The sequence below is a fragment of the Eurypyga helias genome, unplaced genomic scaffold (genome assembly GCF_000690775.1).
Source record: "Eurypyga helias isolate BGI_N326 unplaced genomic scaffold, ASM69077v1 scaffold8317, whole genome shotgun sequence".
NCBI classification, from domain to species: Eukaryota; Metazoa; Chordata; class Aves; order Eurypygiformes; family Eurypygidae; genus Eurypyga; species Eurypyga helias.
This window is the reverse complement of record NW_010263676.1, coordinates 25,839-42,981: the sequence shown is the minus strand read 5'-3', so window position 1 is coordinate 42,981 and position 17,143 is coordinate 25,839. Positions and strand designations below refer to the sequence as shown.

The window sequence follows — 17,143 nt, the reverse complement described above, 5'->3', positions numbered from 1 at the left end:
GAGTTTGGCTCGGTCTTCTCTATAAACATCTACTTGGAAGTTGAAGACGATGAGTTCCTCTTTCAACCTATTCCTCTTAAGGTTGAATGAACCCAACTCTCAGCTTCTCCTCATATGTCATGTGTCTCTAATCATCTTGGTGATCCTCCTCTAGACTTCTTCTAGTAGGTCCACATCTCATCCTGGTGAGTCTCAATCTGGAAACGCCACTACAGATGTCTTAGAACTGCAGAACCCTTTAAGACATGAATGCTCTTTTCAGTAACAAATGTCAGATACCAAATATTGGTGCTCTTTCTGTAATGAATCACACTGAGAACTAAGTTCTAACAATTTCCTGAAAGATCTGCTTTTGTTTTGTTAATTAGACAAAAGTATGAGAAATAAAACTGATACATACTTCATTATCCCGATCCTTCTCCAGGAAGTGACGGGCAACGTGACTGGGTAAAATATTCCGCAGCATATTTTCATTGTGCTCCCTTAACTCCTTCATTTCATTGATTTCTTCTTTTGCTTGAACACGCCACAGAAAATCCAGTCTTGCTGTATATTCAAGCTGTATTTCCAGAAAGAAAAAAAGGCAAAAATAAAACCTGACAAGATAAGAGTAGATATTTATTGTCAACCTGGCAGGCTGCTCCTCCCATGTAACTGCCTTCAGTGCTGCTGAAGATCTCTCATTCTGAAAGAATTTGATTTCATTGCCAGAAAAAAAGATTATTTCTTTGCCTTGATGTGGTGCCTCAGAGGCATCTTGGGGAAAGTAAAGTTTGTCATATTACTGCTATGGTCAGTAGCTAGAAAATGTCACAAAATTATTTTCTTTTTAAACACCTCTCTAAGTCAGACAGGAAATAAGCTATTGGAAGCTATTGGTATGAAATAGGTATGTTCCCCTTTTATGTGTTCTCAAATTAAATGGGGTTCATGAGAATATAGAACAAAGGTCATTTTAAACACTTTACAGACAGCTAGTTTACTTCTCAAGGATGACTATCTTTCAACAAAACTATATGTAACAGCCCAACATTCTTCCAAACGGGACTGTCAAATCTATGGCACCAAAATGAGGAATTTCTACTGTTGGGACATGCAGATATTTGCAGTTTAAGCCTTTTGAAAGACAGTGAAAGACATACTATTTTATACCCCCTCAAATACTCTGCCCCTGATGTATTGTGGATCCAGAGTCTGCAGTCACAGTTTAGTATGTGCACAGTGGCAGTGCCTGGTATCCCAGCTACAAACCAAAGTTAAATGATTTTCAGTGCTGTATGTGTACCAAACAAAAGTAAGATTCCTGCACAGCACAGCTCATCTATGCATGTACATATGTATCGTGTATTTATATAGATAGATATGTATAAATGTATATTCATATATACATAAATGGCACCTGTCTGTGAGCTGAAGCAGGGAACGAGTCGAAACATCATGTTGTTTGCCTGAGAGGCATGTGGGTCAACACATGCCAAGACCAACACTGACAGACCTTTTGGGAGCATTACACTGACAGAGAGTTTTCATCAGATTTTAAGACCGGTGATGAAAAATGATGGAAATATATCTGTTTGCAGTAAACTGAAAGACAAAATATCTTGTGAGTCTTGAGATGCTCTAACCAGAGATAATAATCAGAGACCCAGCAGAGAATTGTATTATTCCAGCAAATAAATGCATTTTACACTTGGGAGAGACATCAAATGGTTTGCAAGAAGGTGTTGGGATTAAGGAAACAGTTGGAGTATAACTCACCTGCCAAGCTGAAATAAAGGGCAAACCTGCAATGGGTGGGAGTGACTAAGAGGGGCTTCACACATTGTTTAGTGACTTATATTTTTCAGATTTTTCTTCAGCAGCAGTGACCAATGTCAAACTCTAGAAGAAGAAATTGTAAAGCACCTTGCAAGGGCGCTTAGAGGTTGACTGTGTCCAGGGAGCTTTCTTTACAAAAACCTTAAAGTGAGCCTGGCTCGATATAAACTTCCAAAGCTTGTGTGCATTTTAACAGTGATTTGCTTGCGCTTTGGATGTAATTGCAACCTTTGTAAACAGTTAATTATATTCTAGTTCTAATATTTTGATCTTCCATCTTGTGACTGCTAATTCCTTAAATTAATTGCACAAAAAAAATCCAAAACAACCCACAACTGTCAAGAAAAAGTATGTTTAAATAATTTTTTCAGCCTTTTCCTTTCCCTATTGTTTTTGTGCTAGAAGACTGAGCACATACTACATCATAACAGACTTTTATCTCTACCAGCTGACTGAGAAGGCAACACTGACTATAATTTTGTAATGAGTTCTAAAGGTATTTATAGATTGTCTTGGAGCAGGTAGATTCTGAGTTCTTTGATCCTTCAGATATTGAATGCCACTACAATAAGAGCTTTGCAAAAACTGTAGGACAGTTTTTAAGAGCTGATTTTTTAATGCTGCTCTACAGGAAAATTTTATATCTCTACCTAACTCAGAATAGCAGCAACTAATCTTCACATTTTAGATAACGTCATTTTGGTTATTTATAATTACATTGTAACATGAAATACTTTTCTTGCATCATTAGTGGAGAGCTGAGATGACACTGTCAGTTCTGAAATAAAAGGGTGTGTGACATATGAGGTTTGAAAATAGGAATTTTTAAGAAGATGCTTTGCTAAGTTCTGATATTTTTTAAAGATAAAAAAATTATAGGGTTGAGTTTTGGGTTTATTTTTGATTGTGTAAAGAAATATTCCTGGCCACAGTGGTTCCAATAAAAATGACTGTCTGCGACATAAATCTTGAAATGTCCGTGTTTTCTTGCCCTAATATGTAGCTCTACGAAAAACTCCTAATTCCAATAGTGGGTGAAGAAAACAGAGATGTAGCACACAGAAAGCCTAACACTACCTATGTCTTCTAAATCCAATCTCTCTGCAATTGCCGCATGCAAGGAAAGCACAATGTAAGTATCAGTGTTTGAGGGGCACAATATTCTTTAGAGAATGAGAAAAGACGACTTAGATTCCAAAGGGACTTTTTCAAACACCTAAACCAGCCTAACTCCAGACAAAACAAGCAATATTCTTTCTTCACTACACTGCAACCTGAATATAGAAAGGATAATAACGAAGCCTGAAGCATCATAACAGAATTAGGTATGTCTCCTCTTTTTCCTCTTTCAATTAGAACAATCTCATCTTTGCATTTTCTCATCCCTCCCCTTTTTCGCCAACATGAAGAAGGTTCAGGGGTCATGCTTGTTGCAGATAAATTGCTGTGTAGGGATTTCAGTACATCCTTTATTTCCACAAGGGTCTGTAGAGCTAAGCTACAGCCCTGCCATCCAGAGGTTATTAGGTACACAGCTGGCTGTGCCTGCCCTGTCAAAGTTCAAGTTTTCCTTTCTACCAAAGAGCCCCAGAAGCACAGGAGCAAACCAGTCAGTTTAAGTCTAGCCTCAGAATTATCCACAACACTTCTGTCACAGTTTTTCTCAAGTTTAGTTTGCAGAAACACTCCTGCAAAATATGTATTACTCATGTTAAAAAGATGTGCTTCTAGATTAAATTGAGCTTGTAATAGGGTATTATTCTGTTTAGCCTGATGTCATGTAACAGTAACACAACTACTTTCAATTATGGGTTTAGCACTAGAAACCCTTGAGATTTATTGGCTGAAGTACAGGTAAGATTTTAAGAAAGCCCTGAGTCTGATAAGACAGTCTCACACAACTTTTTCTTGAATTTAACTTAGATTCTGGGTGCAAAAGTGAGGATTATCCTTAAGTCACAAAGGATAAAGAGCAGTAGTTAGTTGTTCAGAAATTAAAAGTTCATAAGCTTGATCTTATAAATACAATCTTTTTTGTAAAACCATCTAGAATGAGGTAAGTAGATACTCTACTTCAGCATAATTTTGCAGTTTGTAACAAGCAGAGCTGTGTTGAATAATTTTTTTTAATGTGTTCTGGACAAAACTTTTATATGTATTTTAAATTTGTATTTATATATAAATCTTCAGGTTAACTGTGTAGTAAGAAATTAAACAATACAAAGAAACATTCCCGGGCACTGCCCTTGGATACTGTTAAATTGTTGGCTCTATGAATTGTTTGGAAGAACATGCAGGAGTTGTTAGCACATCTCAGGGACCATTTCCAAGCGTAGTTTGAGGGCAGCCACCCTGTTCTATGGAACAAGGAAGATTAATAGGATGGAAAAAGACTGTGCTGTGCTAATAGGCCTCTGGGCAGGAAAATACTCTTAAAGACCCCAGATTAGACTTCTGTGGCAGACATTTACACTCAGAATTATGATCCTGAAGATCATTGCCTCGATTCTGCCTAGTCCTTGCTCTATTTGAACTCCTTTAGTGTTTTCTTACTTACTCTGTATATAGGTGATTCCCAACAAGATTTGTATCTTTGCATATGTCAGGAATCACTGGGAATGTTATAAAGCTTATTACAAACTTGGGATGTTCAGTTCTTATTTGTTGCATGTTTTTCCTCTCTTAATGCCTCACTCAAATTAGGATCAATAATTGTTAGTATTAATCAGCCTAATGCTCTTGAAGCAAAAATATTTAAGCAAGTTGGACATGCAGGACAATGTTTAAGGCAATTGTGATTGCTGCTTCCTTTAATGCAGTGGTCCTGTTTGCCTTTATGTGACCAGAAACTGGCAGAAGTCAGCATGTTTGACAAGCAGCAGCCTAGAGGTTGCCAACCTGAATTGCTGTGGAGAAAACACACTGTATGGCCACTCTGTATGGATTTTTGCAAATCCTGTTTTCTCAGTTCCTTCTTGAGGTTATCAATCCTGAAACCCCTAAATCCCAGTTATGATCTAGATCCATGTGAAAGAATATTTGTAAGTGGTCCATGACCCACAAATAAGTGTTGATGCTTAACCACAAATTTCCTTATGTCTTCAAATCTGGTGTTTTTCCTCCATGAACATACTAAGCTATATCACAGGAGTTTTATTATTTACTGTTTGTTATTCCTTTTCTTCCTTTTGGTTTTATGCCAAGTACACTGAAGCAGTCAGATGTCAATGGAATTGCACATGTACCTAAGATAAATGAAGTCCTGTTTGCTCCTTCAATTTCTATCAGAAAACGCATTATAATTTGTATATTGCTGAATATAATATTGCACATGTTCTTTAAGAATGCTAGGCAGTGTCAGATGTGGGATTTCTCTAATCAGATTCTGCATATGGTTTATTAAATTGTTAAAGGTCATATGCTCAAGTAGATAAAAAGGCAGTTGGTATTTTGAAAGCAATTATTGTCACATCCTGCAATTTCAACTGATACAGGGAATGGTTAAAGCAAATGTTTGCATTACCTGTTGACCATGATAAAATACAGCTAAAAGGAACATTGCCATCAGTAGTAAAGATGCCTCCTTTGTACCCAGGAAGTCTGTGCTGGAAAAAAAATCCAAAGTAAAATAGAGTTATTGATTTGTCAGTGCTGTAATTGTTCAGGATTTTCATTTCATAATGCACCCTAGTACATTTTGTTGCTCTTTAAAAATTCTCCTGTATTTGAAAATTTAACTTGAAAATAATTAAGAGAACAGGAGTGTAATTAAAGAGCTCACCATTTGGAGGCAAATGTATTAAATAAGTAAATGTAGCCTACAGTAGGTACACAGAAGATGATGATCTTTCTCTTTCAAATGTGATATGCAAGATGTGTGTCAGTCATTCTCTTTTCCTGAGACCTCGGTAAACATCTATAAACATCACAGCTCCTGTGGAGCTCCTGTGGGTGGGGAAAAGTTTAGGATGGAGCTGGGAAAGGGAAATTTCCAGATTGTCAAAATAAAACCCACTGAATGGGCCTAGAGATAAAAGATGGAGCCCAAGACAGTTGCTGAAAGTTAACCATCCCACTATGGTGAGAACGGTTCAGAGAAGATGGCAGGTTAGTTAAGAAAGGAGGTGTAGATCAGAGGGGAATAAAAAAATGGCAAACAGGAATTAGGACTGGTATTACTGACCCACAGAGGAGAGCAGAGAAGAAATGTCTGCCTGTGACAGGGGAAGTAAGGAAACTCTTGCAGGGAAGCAATGATAATGAACCAAGTAGGTACTGTGTGTATGAAATCTGCTGTATGACATCTCTGAGTTGTTGTGTGTGGAGCATGACGGAAGTGTGACTAAATAAGGTGAAAAGGGTCCAGAGCAACTAAAGTGGGTTTCAAATGTGAGGAGAAATTATAGTTATGTGGGAAGGTGACAAAACTGAAGAACGTAAGTATCAGAGAGGTTTAAAAAAAATGTTTCTCAGGGGAAAAGACATAAATGAAGAGGTGGGGGAAACAAAAAGGGCCAATCTTACAGTAAAACAAAAGGGAGAAAGAATTAAATTTGGAGGTGAATTGAAAATAGACACTTGGCAATTATTTTGTTGGAGAGATGAAGAAAGATAAGAAAGTGGTTAAGAGGTGCTTAAAGCTTGAAGTTGAGACAAAAGCTAATAAAGGAATAAATGAGGAGTGGAAGTTGGAAGAGACTTTGGGAAACTCTTCTGTCTACCTTGAAATCTAAGAATAAAGCAAAGTCCAGACCCTGAATCCATTTTCCACAGGAATTTTGAAAGATCAGGTGATACTCATCAGAGAAGGACTCCTATGACAGAGAAATTAGAGAGAGAGAGAACAGCTTGATGGAGTCTAAATCAAAAGGAAACTTTCTTGTTAGAAAGATAACTGAACTGACTTTCTGGGCCTAATGAAGAATTTGTTGTGAGGAAACGTATCACTATGGGATGAGTGTAAGTATAGAGCAAAAGACAGGCAAGAAACATCTGGAAATATTTTGGAATTCAAATGTTTGCCATTTTGAACTTGTCTGAAACACAACCTCCCAAATTTTCATTCCAGAAGGACTCCTTGCGCACTGGTTAAGGGCAACAGCCTCAAAGGTCTTAGTTATGAACTCATCTGTTACTGCATATTGTGGTAACACAGATATAGCGACAAATATATGAGCTAGATGAGTTTCACAGGGAGTTGGAAAACCTTTAATCAACTGATTGGTATATCTATGAAAACAAGTTTCTGGGCACACAGCCTTGAACCTCATGCTCCCTAATGTCAGAGCTGAAGTTCAGGTCCTTGTCCTGAGTGTGGAGCATCTCAGATGAGTTCCCTATGTCCTGGGCTATGGGGTACTCTAGAAGATACTCCTGGCTCGCTCTTATTCTTCTGTGATTAAAGTCACTGGAGTTCAATTGTCACAGGGAATAGAATCTACTCTGAATTCTCTAAGATTTTCACGAGCGAGAATCTTCCTTTGACATGCTTGATTAGTGACAAAAATTAAAGACAATGATCGTGATTTCTACTTCTAGTTACTTAGCCAAAGTATTGCTGACATTTGTCATATTTGTTGGGCTCTTCTGTGAATATGCTCTACGTCATATAATTAGTCTGCAAGAACATAACTATCATTAGAAAAAGCAATTGCATCCCAAATCTTTAGTACCTTGCTATGGTAGAAAGCTAGCAAGGAAAGATATGTGTGCTGACCCTTACTATGTGTTAAAATAAGACTGTTGTAAAAAATAATTACACTGCAAATACATGCTTTTCTGTCATTCTGAGGTTCTTCATCTGGCATGCACTTACGAAAACAAGCAACTGCAATACTAAATTGGTCAGCTATCAAAGACTGAAGAAGAGCTTTTTCTGAATGAGCTATATCACTTCTGCCCTAGATTGAGTTTTTGCAACACTTGGTGCATCCCTGACTCTGCAAATTACTATGGCTTCTTTTATCCTTGTCTTCAACTCCTCTTACTGGGAAGGGGCGTGTGTCCTTCAAGTGTCCTCTTACAAAATGGGATCATCCCTGTATTCCTTATATGTTTCAGAACTACACATTATCTTTTGAAATTTATGCAGTTAAATCCCTGTCCCTAAAAATCGATTGTTCACTCCTGTTTTCTTAAATTGAAGTAAGAGTTTCAATCAGTATCTCTGGAGTTTTCAATAACTGAAACAACCAATGTGTAGGCACTGTAATGCATATTATTAGGAACTATGAATAAACTATGGGAGGCTTAAGAGAGAAACCCTGCTTTGTATTTAAGTGTCCTCATGAAATGAACATTTTAATAAAAAGGCCTGAGAAAAAAAATCACATTATTTACCTTTTTCATTAGTCATTGCGCCTTGCAAACATCAGTCCATAATTAACTATGGTGTTATCCAATACACTTACACTTTGTCAGGACTCAATCCATTACCTTATTAAAAGCAGTTCCTAAAGGGGGCTGGGAACACTTACTCTCCATTGTGGTTAAAGCTGTCATATTGCAGAAAAAGGGAAGCATAGATGGTCTCTGTCAGCAGAGAATAGATTGCAATCATGATGAGAAGTACTGCCAGCTTCAGGACAGAGTTGAGACGAAGAAAGACTGCACAAGTCACCATTGCCAGCACACCAGTGAAGACAAAATACTGAACAGAAAACAGCAGTTGTTACTTTTGGTGATCAGTGACTACATATTCACACCTTAAATAGCTACATAAATGATCAAGTGATCAGAACTATAAAAAAATTGTGGTGGATTTCAGCGCTCATCTAAGCTTTCTTAGGATACAGGACACTTTGAACACAAGGGTTTTGCTAGAATAGAATGTGAAATTAAAAATTTTCTGCATGGTTCCTCCATGGCAGCAGAAATCCTTCTTTGAGCCTTTATGGCATATCATTGTATTATAAGGTAAAGAGAATCCTACATATTGGAAAGAGGAAAGGAAGAGATGCTGCATGCAGTAGTTTTTTAATGAAAAGTTAAATAAGAGAAAATAATTTATATTTCTTTGGATTCTGAACTTCCACAGGACCCATATCAATCAGGATGGAAGAATCATATATGTGCCTTAATCTTTATCCCATGCTACTTGAAGAGAGGATAAAGCCACAGGTTTGGGTTGTTTGATTTTTTTTTTTGTTTTGTTTGTTTGTTTTTGGTTTTTTTTTTTTTAATACTGTCAGGTCCATCTTAGTTGCATTACTATCTTAATATGTGATGCTTAGAAGTTTTATTCATATCTCATTTTCCATCTCTTCATTGTCTTATATTTCTTAATGATTAGTCATCTGTCAAATGCAATCCATGCAGCTAATACTGGATATAGAGAGAAAATCATGGCCATGAACCATTCAGATTTAAAATAGCAACACAGTCCAAAATGTAGTTTAAATTAACTCCTAACATACAGCTTTAGGAGAGATAGCATTCATTTTTCTGAGTACAGTTTTTCTATAGTACAATTCCTGTGTGGGAAAGTCTACATCCCTGCAATTTGTGGCATAGTGCTGGCAGTATCATGACACTGCCATATAGCTTTCTAAGAAACATGCTTTTTGTCTACACATGATTAACCCATTGATTTTTTTGCCTGCTTGCTCATCATAGAGAGGATTTTTTTCTCCAAATGTAAATTTACTTTTTCACATTGCAGCAGAATGACTGCTGGGTTTACACTGTAAGAAATATTAATCTCCACTAGCTTCATATAAATTGTGTGTTTTATTGTGGTAGGTTCATTGAATCACTGCTGGATGTGTTTCCACCATAAAGGTTCTGTATTAAGTTCAAAGGTTGAAACATGGTTGTAATGCCCCATTAGACTGTAAGATTAGTTCGTTCTGTAACCCGCCTCTGCTTTTTCTATCAGCATATGGATAGATGCAAAGTTTCATCTTCATAGTGTTGTTGAGGCACCTGACTCCACCACCAGAACACAGGTCATTGGCTGCTAGTAGTGGTTGCCGTGTAGCCTTTCTGGATCTGTGCATCAGATTCAAAAGTACCCTCAGAAATACCTCAGGATAGGAACAGATGTCCGTAAAAGATGCAGATGAATTGAATGTCTGGTTCTTCAGGGCTATTGGTTTGTCAAAATCACACCATAGCTGTGAAGAAAGAAAACAAAATCAGGGCTGTGTTGTGCACTGGTGGCTAATCACAGAATCATAGAACCATTTGGGTTGGAAGGGACCGTAAAGATCATCTAGTTCCAACCCCCCTGCCATGGGCAGGGATTAATGCTTATGGGGCTGTCTGGCTGGGTTTGGGGATGGAACTGGCTGACCTGCTGCTCTCAATGTCAGCTCCTTGACTGGCACCAAGGACTAAATGGACAGTAAGAAGACATACTGTGGAGATGAAAGTGAAAGGGGAGAGCTATTCATGCTGCAGACATTCACCATTTGATAGCCTTCCAATGTTTTCTTGTTGCCAAAAGGAAAAGATTAGCTCTGAGTTTCAGAGGACTGATGTTGGACTCTTAGAATTACTCTCTCAAGATGTTTATGTTTTGCTATAAACCATAGAGAAAATTGTTAAATTTGGAGCATAAAAATGTTCCCCCATATGGCATATGTGGTTTTATCTGCAAGCAGTTTTTTTCTGCTATGTTGTTACGGACAGGGTTATCCTTCTACATGTGGGACAAAATGCCACGGTGTCACACAGAATTGGCTTGTGCCAAAGCCTAGTGTGCACCCAGAATTATAACTGTGATGCCTAGAATAGAAGGGAATAAAAGTTCATTCATGGTACAATAGTTTCTAGAATGTAATATGGCCTTTTGCTATTATGACCTGTATTCATTTTACTGGTATTTCAAACCAACTGTATTAAGTATAAACAAAATAGCCGTGTTGAGTTGCAATACATCATGGCCTTAGAACACAGGAAAAAAATCGTTAATGGTTTCATATTTTGACAGTTAAAGCAGATGGAGTCTCCCATTACACATATTAATACAATCTGGATGTTTATACTCGGTCATTTCATCAACCTGGTATGTGCAATCTAGTTCCCCTGTCTTTCTTTCCAACAGAGTTAGAGAGTTTGTTTAATGAAGCCCAATTTTTATAATTAAATTCTAATGAATTTTGAACTTGGAACTCTCTTGTTTGTTCTTTCAACAATTCAGTCATCTCTGCAATGCAGCAACATTTTCTAGGTCGTCTGTGCAGTCCTCCATGACAGCAGATAGTTAATGGTACCTTCTGCAAGTTTATGAGGTGTACAGCACTTCTCTGCAGGGCAGAGTAACCGCTCTGGGTGTTGTTTTAAAAGACCTTCGGGATGAAAAACATCATTCTAATTTTGTAACAGTAAGAATGCACCTGATGTAAAGAACCACAAGACTCATTTGCCCCCCTGGTGAAACCAAAGCCTTACAGCTCTTGTTAGAAAGCATCTCAGTCTTACTGCCTTCCAACTGAGTGCATTTGAATTCAGTGGTCACATATATCTCAAGGGTGAGATGCACTACCTCTTCTTAAATACATGCACATCCCTCCTGAGTGCTACAGTCCGCTTTATGGACCCCCACTGGCTCCTGTGGTACTTACTTAATGAAAGACACATCTGTTTTTTAGTGGGATACAGGAAGTAGTTAAAAGAAAACTATTATTATGACAGGATTTTGACATATGAAATAATGAGGTTGTATGTGGTTTCCTGTAGAGGTCAGGACTTGGTGACTCAAGTCACAGCCATTTTAAATATATGACAATAAATGTAAGAGTTTACTGCCATTTAGAAGCCCATTGGTATGAGAGTAAAAAGAATTATATTTCTTCTGACTGCTTTTGGGTTAGCCATCCCACAAAATTGCAATGGACATAATCTTAAAAAATTATCTGCAAGAAGTCAGGGGGATATCTCATTATTATCATATCCATAGCAAATTGAGTATGGACAGCCCTTTAGGGGTCATTTTGTTTCAAGAGCAAGATTAATTCTACTAAAATCTTTCCTGACAAATATTTGTCAAACATAATTTAAAAAGCTCTAAATTTTACATTCTCAGCAATCTATACTATAATGTACCAATGTCCTTATCTTCAGGAAGTTTTCAGCCCTATTTAACATCCTGTCATTTATTGTGTTTTTATGTTCTCTGTAAGGATAGCAATCACTGGCTACATTCTTCTTCCTTCAACTATCTCTCCTATCAGAGACTGAATGGAATCACTAAAAAAACCAAGACAGACACTGAGTCCTAGCATATTTGCAACCTGAATGCAATCATGGAAGAATGACAGCCATAGAATGTAATAAAATTTCATATCTGTTAGCAAAAGATTAAGGAAAACCATGAAGTATCAGATATCAGCACACTTACCGCAGTCATCATGATTATTAATAATTTTCAATATTACATATTACAATAACAATCAAATCATTATTAGTTATTACAGGATAATTATTGATGTGCCTTTATAGTTGCTATTGTTATTACTGTCACTGAATGTTTTCTTGTTCTCAACCAGAAAGAAATAAATGTTTACAAAGAATAAAGTTCAGATGAAAAACACTGCTATATCCATACCCAAAAGGTGCCTTACAAGAGGAAAGAATGATGAAAATGTTAATATATCAGTGAGGTATTTACCTTCTTGGCTCGGATTTCAACACCTGCCAGGTTGTCTGACGTGATAATCTGCCTAATTCATGCAAAGTTGTCTCATATTTCTGAAGACATCCAGGTAATCAGGCGTCTACTGTATTTGTTTTATACAAATCTTACAAGGACCCCACTCTTTTACCTTGTGCCATTGTAGAGAGTCAGACCCACACTATTTGATTACTGATGTTTCTGTCTAATTACAGCTGCCAAGCGAAGCTTGATACATGACTTTCTCACTCATATATATATCGGATATATGACATAGGTATACTGATGATACAGTGATATATAATGGTATATATCAAATGTACTGATAAATATTGCTCTATATTCATCACACTTTTGGGTCTTGGTGGAGATGTGTTTAATAGGCACCCAATTGGACTAAAAATCCCTGCATGGGCAGTAGAGAGAAGATCATTGCTTTATTTGGACCAGTATGACCGAAAGAAATCTTAGAATATCTTACATTTTCTGGTAACTACTAAAAAGAAAGCTCAGAGTTTCTGTGCCTATAGTGTGGTACTTCAACTAAGGTAAATGCAGGCCAAAGGGTTTTTCAAACCACTAAATGAGTAAGGCAAGGTATGTTTAGAATTTATGCTTTTTAAGTTCTTTTCACATGCTGTTTATTGGCTCAGCTTGACCTTCTCAGTACTTTCTTTGAAGGTATTTTCTGGGTTCATTGACATTTTTCTTTTTTATAGTAATCTAATTAATGGGAGAACTGTGAGATGAGGAACCTAATATCTGTAAGCATTACTTGTATTGACAGTCTTTAAGAAAGTATATCAGCATGTCAGAAAATTAAAAATGGTCCTCAAATGGTAGATATTTTGAAGAGAAAGTAGAAAAAGGGTTTTAAAAATAGATGTTACTCATGAGGGAGAAATAATTAGATATTTCAGAAATACATAATTTAAGCAACAGATTGAATTTCCTGAAGCTGTTTGTACGTTGCTTTTTATATTTAAAACATAGCTGGCTTATAAACACATTAGTTAGCAAGTCCTGTAGCAAGCTCAATAATTCATAAGTCATCTTTGCTTGTGTAATATTCCCTGGTTGCCTATAAGCTTACAATATTGATGATGGCTCCAAGAAAATTAATCAGAATAGATGCAAATATAATGACATTCCTGGCCAGGTAGGTCTCATTAATCCAGCAGCAAGTTTTCCGGAGCATTAAAGGTAAACATTTGTAATCCTCTGCTGTAGTAATTAGCACAAGAGCGGAGTGCAGCATAATCAGAATAGAAAACTGAATGACCATTGGTATCACCCTGGGAAGAAAAAAGAAGATAACCCAGCATTAATCCTCAGCACAGTAACACATAATAAAAATAAATGTGTAAACTGTTAAGACTAGGAAAAATCAGTTGTCAGAAATCTAACAAAAGTAGTCTGGGAAAAAAACCCAGAAAGAACAAAGATTTGTTCATGTTCCATAGATCTGCCATTGCTTCACATGGTTTCTGGCTGAGAAACTGATGTTGAAGAAAAAAGCCAGAGAAATCACTGCCAGTGCCTCTGAATAGACCTCTAAATAGACGGATGTCTATTTAGTTTGAGTGGCAGGAATGTTTGGGATTTTGGGACTCAGTTGGCCCTTAAGTTTCTTTCAGAGCAAATCTATTCAGCCTGTAGGATCCTGATGCCACTTATGTATGAGCTGTTTCCCACTCTAGTAGCCTGGTTTGGATCTACTGTTTCATGGAAGCCCTTTGAAATATGAAGCAGCTGAAAAGGTGTTCCATGATCCAAATGTGTTTAAATAAAACATGTCTTTTGTCATATCCAATAATGTTTGCTCTTCTAAATGTGATCCTTAATCAACTATTATTATGTGTGTACACAGGATAAACAGTTAAATTCCTTTGGAAAAATAAAAATTATTCTAGTCCAACTTTCATGATATTTTTCTAAATTTATTCAATTTTCTTGATTAAATCTGGGACCTGCAGTCAATTAAGTAACCAATGTGGTTGGGAAATGCAGTAAATTGTTTTACTTTGCTGAGAAGAAAACATTCAGCAGTTCCCAAGTCAAGATTTTGTCCCCATTTGTGCCAGCCATTGTCCTCCTGTGTCTCTCTTTCTAAAGATCAAACCCATGCAAAATAAAAGCAACTTTGCTGCTCCTGCAAACCTCTCTCCTCTCTGCTCTGCTTTCCCATTGTTTTTTGCTATAAGAAGTTTGAACTTAAAGCTTTGAATTAAGTAATTCAAATTTCTAATAACCTAGTTCTATGCGTGCTAGTACACTGCAATGTGATTTAATCATAATGTCTCAAAGAAAATAAATCTTTGAAAGTGGACTACCAGGGTGCTCCAAGGATATTTCTGCACTTTCAGGTGCCTGAATGTAGGTAAACTGATCATTAAGACTTCGGTAAACATATGTGTTTTTTCATTGAAAACAGGAAGTTTCAGATTTTGCTGCACATCACTTATCACTCTTTTTGGTTAGGGTGCAATGCCATTTGTACACTTGTACTCTATGGCAAGTCAAGTTTAAGGATGTAAAGTGGAAATAGAAGTGAAAACAACATGGTTTTTCATTTTCATTTTTCAGCAAGTCAGCCTGATCCACTCCCTGAGTCTGAATGGACTACATCTTACCGTATGTGAAATTCTCCTCAGTTTCAGGATATTCAAATTTGGCTTTAGAAGAGCAAATTCTAAACTCACACAGATCAGAATTCAAGTATGTGGTTTCAGCTTCTTAATTAATTTTTTCCTCCTTTGAAGGATCAGGACAAAATAACATGAATTTATTCCAAACTTTCTTGTCTATCAACTACCAAATCAAGCTAACACAGAAGTATGATCAAGTTATAAGATCTTGAAACCAGCATGAAAGTCTCAGAATATTTTGCAGTAATGCAGCTGTGGCCTATATGTCTGAAAATGTCTGAGTTGCTATAAGATATATATGCATAAGACAGGTTTGTTTTGGTGGTGGGGTTTTTGTTTTTTCTTTTTTTTTTAGTACCAAATTTTATTGCAAAATTTTTTGAAATAAAATGTGAAAAAATATCAAAATGGAAATTCTGTTCCCTAATGAACTGAAATAAGATGAATTATGCATTAACCTTCTTTAAGAGTACCCATGTGGTAATATCAGCTTTGACACTGTTCTGATGATGTACGATAGGTATGAAATGTTATCTTACATTTGGGTCAGCATTTCACTCCAACAAACTTTGTCAGTTTTGTGTGACTTGAATATAGGACACAGTGAAGATGCCCAAAAAAGTCCCATCCTCTCCAGCGACCTCATCCAGGAATAAAGCTTGCTCTTGAAAGGAAGAACAATGTAGCCAGTAAAACCAAACTGTATTATGAAAGGAAGAGTGAATAATGAGGAAACAAAGGCTGGAGTTGGAGTCACGGATTTCATCCTGTGTGACTACAAGTTTTGTGGGAAGAGTCTCAGGACTTGCTGAAAGTCCTAAGGCTACCAAGTAGACACACTATGTAATGATGCCTTGAGAGCAGTTTCTGTCTGTGAAAATACACAGTCAATAAAGCCACGGAAACGCTGCAAAACATGTCCATGGAGATTGAGTCAAGACGGCTCATCTGGAGAGCTGTGTAATTTAGGATACGATTCATCTCACTGCACGGTAGTCTCTTAGATTTCTTCAGATCCACTGATTGGCCTATTCTCCAATGCCTATACTTTGAACTCAGGGAATAGACACTGACAGATAGTTATGTGAGATGAATTCCTTGTTTCCCTCACTACAGCAGGATTCTGCAATAGCCTTCTTGCTTTCCAAAGCCAAATGACTGAGATCCTCTTTGTAACTGAGAGTTTCTATCTATATCTCAGATATATATAGGCAGTCTATATGCAGGTGTAGTCTATCAATTCTGCAAACCCAGCCTGACCCAGCTCTAAATGAAAGTAAATTAAGTCTTTAAAAAGGATTAGGGTCAAACCTCAAGAGGTCAGGCCTGAGGACACTAAACATGAGTTCTTATTTTGGACTGCCAAATTAAGGTACTATAAAGTAGCATTTAGGGAACTAAGTCTGGGATATCAATCCAAAATGCAGCATACTGAAAAACCATGGCATTTTATTCATTCATAATAAACATATACAAAAGGAAAATTCTTCCTCTGTAGCTGTTCATTTGAATATTGATTTGTCCCTTTTCTAAGACTACTTGAGATAAAGTACTATGACCTCCTAGAGGATCAATCCAGTATCTGTGCTAAGATTTTTTTGGCAGCATGCTGATAGGATCAAGTACAGCAGAAGACATAGTCAAGGTTAGAGAAATAGGGACAAACAGCCATAATACTCCCTTGTCCATGAATTTCTCCCAGAACAGGGACACCTGCATTGGATCCTCTCTTCATTCAAATAGAGATCCAAGATGAGATGCTTTTATTTCTGGGGGTTCACTTACTGTCAAGATCAAGTGAAATTTGAAATTGAGCTTTTGCTTTCCCTATTTCTTCTGTACAGTTGCAAACCAAAAGCTGAGCCAGAAGGAAAACTTATGTAAAGCAGAAGACACAGATGTTTAAATGAACAACATCTTGAAACCTGTTTTTCTCCCCTCACAAGAATTACCCAGTGAAAAACTGACAAAAATAATAGTTCAGCAGTCTACTCTAGTATGATCTATTGCCTATGTGAGCTTATAGAAAGTTCATTGCAGGAAATTAATCAAACCCCTAAGC

General features: G+C 36.9%; 1 protein-coding gene across 1 annotated transcript in view; it reads right to left on the bottom strand.

The window, feature by feature from the left end:
- Positions 1-17,143, bottom strand: part of ADCY8 (adenylate cyclase 8 (brain)) — a 51,969-nt gene that overhangs the window by 14,313 nt on the left and 20,513 nt on the right. Inside the window, exons 5-9 of the mRNA XM_010156133.1 lie at positions 13,527-13,728; positions 9,843-9,932; positions 8,295-8,467; positions 5,342-5,423; positions 401-559 (exon numbers count right to left, since the gene is read on the bottom strand). Coding sequence (XP_010154435.1) covers positions 401-559; positions 5,342-5,423; positions 8,295-8,467; positions 9,843-9,932; positions 13,527-13,728 — 706 coding nt within the window. The remainder of the gene's footprint in view (positions 1-400; positions 560-5,341; positions 5,424-8,294; positions 8,468-9,842; positions 9,933-13,526; positions 13,729-17,143) is intronic.